We start from the raw sequence: 6,211 nt of genomic DNA, 5'->3' as shown, positions 1-6,211 counted from the left end.
CATCTGCTGCGCCCTCACGTCCCAGTCATTATACCTTTACAATATATTAGGTCTGGGTGGTAAGTTTCAGATCAGCAGCATTTGGCTTTTAATATAACATTTGCCACATTCTTTTTGTGTAAACATATCTGCCGTGATACCAGGTAATACATTTAGCTTTTTATTATTAGTTCTAACATTTACAGTCTGTGTTTTCCAAAAGCACATAGATCGGATAAAAAAAAAAACACAAACTGAGCTCTTTATCTTCTTTGTTCAGCCCCAGTCCAAACACACTATGGGTGGATTTATGTCCTTTCCGTATTTTCAGCACCACTGTATGTGTGTTGTATATGTGAGCGTGCTTGTGCGGTGAGTCCAGTGAGTCCGATGCTGATTTGGAGGAATTCAGAAGGTTGATGGCGGTGGGGTAGAAGTCGTCCCTGAACCTGTACGGCAGCAGCGTGAAGAATGTGTGTGTGTGTGTGTGTGGGGTGTGGACGAGTTGGGTGCCAATGATGTGCTGGAGGGCCTTCCTATTCTCTGAGTACCATGCTGTTATGCAGTATGTGAAGACCGACTCTGTGCCGCATCTGTAGAAGTGCACCATAGAATCAGAATAAAGTACTAATAGTATTGTGTGACTAACAGAGAAATAAATATTTATTTATAGTGAGACAGGAAGTAAAAGTGCCTCATTCCTGGATCTGGACTAAATTTCGCCATTTACATTTACATTTACAGCATTTATCAGACGCCCTTATCCAGAGCGACTTACAATCAGTAGTTACAGGGGACAGTCCCCCTCTGGAGCAATTTAGGGTTAAGTGTCTTGCTCAGGGACACAATGGTAGTAAGTGGGATTTGAACCTGGGTCTCCTGGTTCACAGGCGAGTGTGTTACCCACTAGGCCATACCACCCCAGGCCAGTGCGCTGGTGTCCACTAGGTGGCAGTACAGCACATCCACGCTGAGGGTCTTATTGAAAGGCAGTTGACAACAGGACAAGAGCCAGCATCCTGTTGAGCAAAAGGAGCACAATGCCACCATTTCCCTCTGGAAAGTAGATGTACAGATGTGCCCTACATGTGCAGGAACTACACAATTATTTGCAGAAACCTAAACAACCATGAATGTTTAACACTGGTGTCATTTTGTCAGATGCCTGATTTATTGGGGTGTTTAGCTGTATTCTCTACTGCAGTGGTTGAAAATCAGAGGCTTTGACTTTCCATTTTATTTACTGAGAGATTCTGCAGGCGTTTTTCCTCCTACCCCCCACCTTGTTTCTGTCATAGTTTTGATGTCTGATAAATGAAGTGTATAAGGTAGCTGAAATAACAGAGCTGGTCATCTTACATAACTCAGGGTCTCCACTGAGCCTGTGTAATGATGAATTGTGTTTATTAATGTACTTCATTATGCCTTACTTTTCATGGGTGCAATAGCTGGACAGTGTAACAACACCTTACATCAAATCTGTCTGTGAAGACCACTGCTCTACACCATAAATTATATTGGCTTAGAACCAAACCTTTGGTCTTTACACTGAAAACGCACACACAAGTTAGTATGTTCCCTTCAGTTCAAGGATTCTTTCCCTCTATCCAGCTGGAAAGAAATCTGATCCTGTGCTGAACACACAGGCTTATGCAGGCGACATTCTTGTATCAGACTCTCCTTCGACATGATTAATGGACACACACGGTTTCATTTCCAGTGCAAATGTATTAAAAAACGAACACACACATTAGGCCACGCAGTAGTTCAGTGAAAGGCCGAATAATCACAGGTCAACAAACGAGGAGCAACGCGGTGGGTGGGTGGGTGAAGCAAGCGCTGTTACAAAGAAATAAAGGAATGTGCCAACCTCGCTAAACATGTTCCCTTCTCTCCAGAGATGCCCTGAGAGGAATGCTGGTGTTGTTCTTGCAAATGCATGTATGAGAGCAGGCTTAATATAAGCGTGATGCTCTCACTTTGATCTCTGGACAACGCACAGGTACATCATTCAAAAATGACTGAAACGACTGACATTTTGAAACGTCTTTAACAAGGACTGGTCCACAGGTGAAAAGAACGCTAGAGGTACCCTGATATACGCTCACTATTTCCCCTCTTTTAAAAATGGGGTTATAATTCATCCCTAATTTTGTCGCCCTTGGGTCGAACCAGCCTGCCAATGAAGAGGATGGAGTTGGTCTTGTTGTCCTTCACCAGGAAAATGAAAGGGTGGTCGGCATAGAAAAGCTTTGGATTCCGGAGCTTGTCGGTGCCGAAGATGCTGGTGTCGGGGGGGTTGCCCTCTGTGCTCCACTCCATAGCCGAGGCATGGAACACATTGGACAGGTACAGGTCCTTCTTCCCTGAGATGTTGGACAGGTCCGCTTTAGCTTTGTCCACAGCTTCAGTCAAGCCCAGTTCAGCGAGGTGTTTCTTTAAAAAAATAGCAGGAACTTCAATTAGTCTTGTGGACATATAAGCAACATGTCAAGTTTATGAAGGCAGTGAGCATTAAAAACTACGGAACCCGCAGGGGACATTGAGGTAAAAATGACATTTTTGCAAGAACAAACAAGCTTATATTCTTCCGTGGTATATTTATTCGGCAAGACAGCATGGAATCACCAGGGAATACACATCAGATGAGTGCTAATGAAGCGGTTAATGAAGCGGCCCCATAATTAGAAGGTTGCCAGTTCGAATCCCAATCTGCCAAGGTGCCATTTAACCAGTCACCCCTAGTGAACAGTGGGCAGGCACCTGGGGAGCAGTGTGTGGGGACGATGCTTTGTCCTGTTGTCCTGTTGTCAACTGCCTTTCAATAAGAACAAAGCACCGTCCCCACACACTGCTCCCCAGGTGCCTGCCCACTGCTCACTAGGGGTGACTGGTTAAATGCAGAGGACACATTTCACTGTGTGCACTGTGTGCTGTGTTTCTGTGTATCACAATGACAATCACTTCACTTTATATAAAGATATTCGATCCGCTCTTCTCAATAGACACAACTTTTACATAATTCTTAGCACAAGTGGACACACTCGTCAAAAAATGTACACTGAACTGGCGGTGCTCTGCTAGTTTGCTAATTCAACCAGAATCTCATTGCGTTGCTGCCTCCATTCGCCTTGCTAGACGAACCCAGAAGTATATTACCTCCATGTTGAGTCCGGGGCTCCATAAAAACAATCAGAAAATTATGGATGAAGATCATATACATAGATAAACAGACGAACCCTTAAAAAGCTGGAGCCGGCCCAGAGTTGTTCCTAAAAGGCGTTGTTTTAGCCTGTTTTTACATTTTCAGAACAATGTGTGTAGTCCACAAATATTAGATACATATAAGCTATTTTACTTAAATGTCGACCAATCAATGATGTGCCGATCAATAGGTTTATGATTGAAGAAAAAGCTGAATAAAAGTCCTCACCTGTAAATCATGGCTGACTTCGAAGCTAGTTTTTGGTAAAGAGATGGCCACAGCCCTGTCCTCCATCTTGCTAAACCAGGCGTCCAGCTGTTTACGGGTCAGGAGTTTTTCCAGTCTCTCCAGAGGCTCGACATGGTAGGGCATGATGAATATCACACTCGACATCTTGCGGGCGAGAGGCATGCTCAGGACAAACAGGTGGTTTGTTGTGTCTTCGTGGAACTTGTAGAGCCCTGTTCAGTTCAGTTGAACCACGTGGTAAAAAAAAAGAACGGTTCCTGCAACTGAAGAACTTTGTAAAAAAAAAAAAAAAAAGAAGCTGCTCACCTGTGCGGTGCATCATGGGGACTGAGAGGGCTAAAGAGCGGGACACCAGGAAGACGCGGTCGTCCACCATCTTGTGATGAAATTGTTCATCCCAGTGAGCTATTAACATGCAAATATGAGGTCTAAAGTTTCTGACCATCTGCCGTGTGGCATTGCGGTCAAGGCCATGTTCAGTAAAAGCAACACTGTCACAATAAAGTTTTAACAAAGTTGGCGACATGGAAGCATGAAGGTCACGAAAAACAAATGGGTATTTTCCTAAGCTGAAGATTAAAATATTATTTCAGTTGTTTAGCTACTTAATAGTGAGGAATGCTTACGTTTGTAGAACATGGCGTTGACGATCATGGCTCCATCTGTCTTCTCCACATTCTTGGTGACTTCGGAGAGTTTGCCGTCGGTGGACTTGGACGCCCATTCATTGATGGCGCTCACGGCACTTCGCTTGTCGCGGAAGTTGATTTTAGAGTGCTCGTAGCTGTAGTGCTTCTTGCTGTTCTTAACAAAGTCGTCTGCAAAGTTGACAGAGCTGGGCCCGTAGAGGCGGTTGCTGATTTTCCACGTCACGTTTCGTGCCGTGGAGTTGCTGACTTCTGTCAGCACTTCAGACAAACCGGCATGCAGTTGCTCGTCTTTCACTTTGCTGGCACTGAGGACTGTTTTAACCTGCGAAGCAGTGGAGGACTTCCCGCCGAGTGCAACCAGGCCCAGAGAGGAGGCTACCACCACAGGAGATATCAGAATGTTCTCCGTCATCTTCTCCTTGGCCATAATTTGGTAAAGGTCTAATGCTAGACTGGCACTGTTATCGGCCAGCAGAGCTGCATGGCTGCTAAGACCCTTTTCTGCCCCGCTGACTGTGGTGGCGACAAGGCAGAGGGCCACCAGGTTCCCCCACATGGCTGTAGAGGACAAGTGGATGATGAACTGAAGTAAAATCTGCAAGAACAAACACAGGTTGGTTCTTTCTTTTTCATTGAACATTGATTTGCAATAAAATCCTTTTCATTGAAGTTATTTTCCACATTTTTGCCATGTGAAGTTTTATTATAGACTGTATGCAGCATGTCATGTACTTATGGAGGGGACATCTGGGGAGACTCCAAGCAGACGTCATGGCAGACGAGTTACATAACATGCTGCCACGTCAGCAGCCCTTTAACAAGTTGGGTGAATGCGTGTGAGACGTCAAACGCAAAGACAAATCCCAGCAGTTCACATCCTCTTCATTGCAAAATGACAAATATGTTGTACATATTCCTTTCGTACTTCCCTTTTTATTCTAAACAGTGATCGGTGAAGCAGCCAAATATGGAAGCGCTGGTGAGTATCAGCACTCAAGCATCAGGCCACAGCCCCTGAGCTACTGCGACGTGTTCCTGGACTCCGATTACAAGTTGTCTTGTCTCGCCCGCATGTCCTTGGGGAGTTTTTTGTTGCTGTTGTTGTTGGAAGATTAATAACTACACCAAAAGTGATCCATATCGGCATGAGTGTTTTATAACGCTAACACGATCTGTCACATTCAGAAATCTCAACAGTAACTTTTGATCTGCAAATGTTAGCTTCCTTTCGTATGTAATGTGAGAACAACAATTCCTGTATGTTGTAAACTTACACTGAACAATTTGCACGAATAAAGCTTTCTTTGTGGGACAACCATCTCATTTGACCATAATGCAGATTTAATGCCCTTGTCTTGAAAAGGGACAGAAAGTCCATTCAAGTTGATGTGTCATGAGACCTTAGTTACTGTGAGGAAGCATTCTTAAGAAGGTTGACCCATAGCTAGATTCTGCTTTTAGAAACAAAAAAACAACAACCAAAAAACATCACAGACATGCCTAAAGTTACGGACCGCAAGATAGACAAAAAAAGTTATATCATAACCAGCGCCCTGGTCACACCACCCAGCAGGCAAACATTCTTACAAGGCCCCCTTACCTTAAACAGCTTATCGGCAGCTGTGCAGAAACTTCTTCTTCCTCTGAGAGTCTAGATCCTGCTAGATCTCTGGCTGAGATTTGTATGGCGGAAAGGAAGAATGAAAATGAGGGCTTCTTTTTCCAGCATGGACAAAAGCTGAGACCCTCCCACTGTATCCAGAGACCGGGGTGAACTGGGGCGTCCTCTTGGTCCTAAAGCCTTTTACAGGCTGTTCCAAAATAATGATTCATTTTAATCATTTAATAAACTATCAAAACAAAAACTTTGTTTTTTTAAATGCTTCAGAAAGTTTTTTTGAAAAATTTCAAATAATGTTTATTACTTTATTTTCGTAGTTTTATTGTTTCTTCTTAACTTTTTGAACACTGAGACATCGCTTCAGTAACGTGCATTTAACATGTAACTATATTCCTTGTCATATTTGTAAAAAAGAAAAAGTCTCTTCAGGGGTTTCTACTGCCCCCACCCTCATTTGCTGCCACGCCTGAAGCTGAGAATGGTGGATACAGGATGGGGGAAGTGCGG

General features: G+C 43.9%; 1 protein-coding gene across 1 annotated transcript; it reads right to left on the bottom strand.

Moving 5' to 3' along the window:
- Positions 1-1,687: 1,687 nt before the first annotated feature.
- Positions 1,688-5,830, bottom strand: serpinh1a (serpin peptidase inhibitor, clade H (heat shock protein 47), member 1a). The gene is made up of 5 exons (XM_028983499.1): positions 5,684-5,830; positions 4,060-4,678; positions 3,740-3,838; positions 3,413-3,645; positions 1,688-2,415 (listed from the first exon to the last, which is right to left on the bottom strand). The coding sequence occupies exons 2-5, from the start codon at positions 4,637-4,639 to the stop codon at positions 2,113-2,115; spliced, it is 1,215 nt and encodes a 404-aa protein (XP_028839332.1). The 5' UTR covers positions 4,640-4,678; positions 5,684-5,830; the 3' UTR covers positions 1,688-2,112.
- Positions 5,831-6,211: the final 381 nt, after the last annotated feature.

This window comes from Denticeps clupeoides, chromosome 6, assembly GCF_900700375.1.
Source record: "Denticeps clupeoides chromosome 6, fDenClu1.1, whole genome shotgun sequence".
Classification (NCBI taxonomy): Eukaryota; Metazoa; Chordata; class Actinopteri; order Clupeiformes; family Denticipitidae; genus Denticeps; species Denticeps clupeoides.
This window is presented reverse-complemented; position numbering and strand designations above follow the sequence as displayed.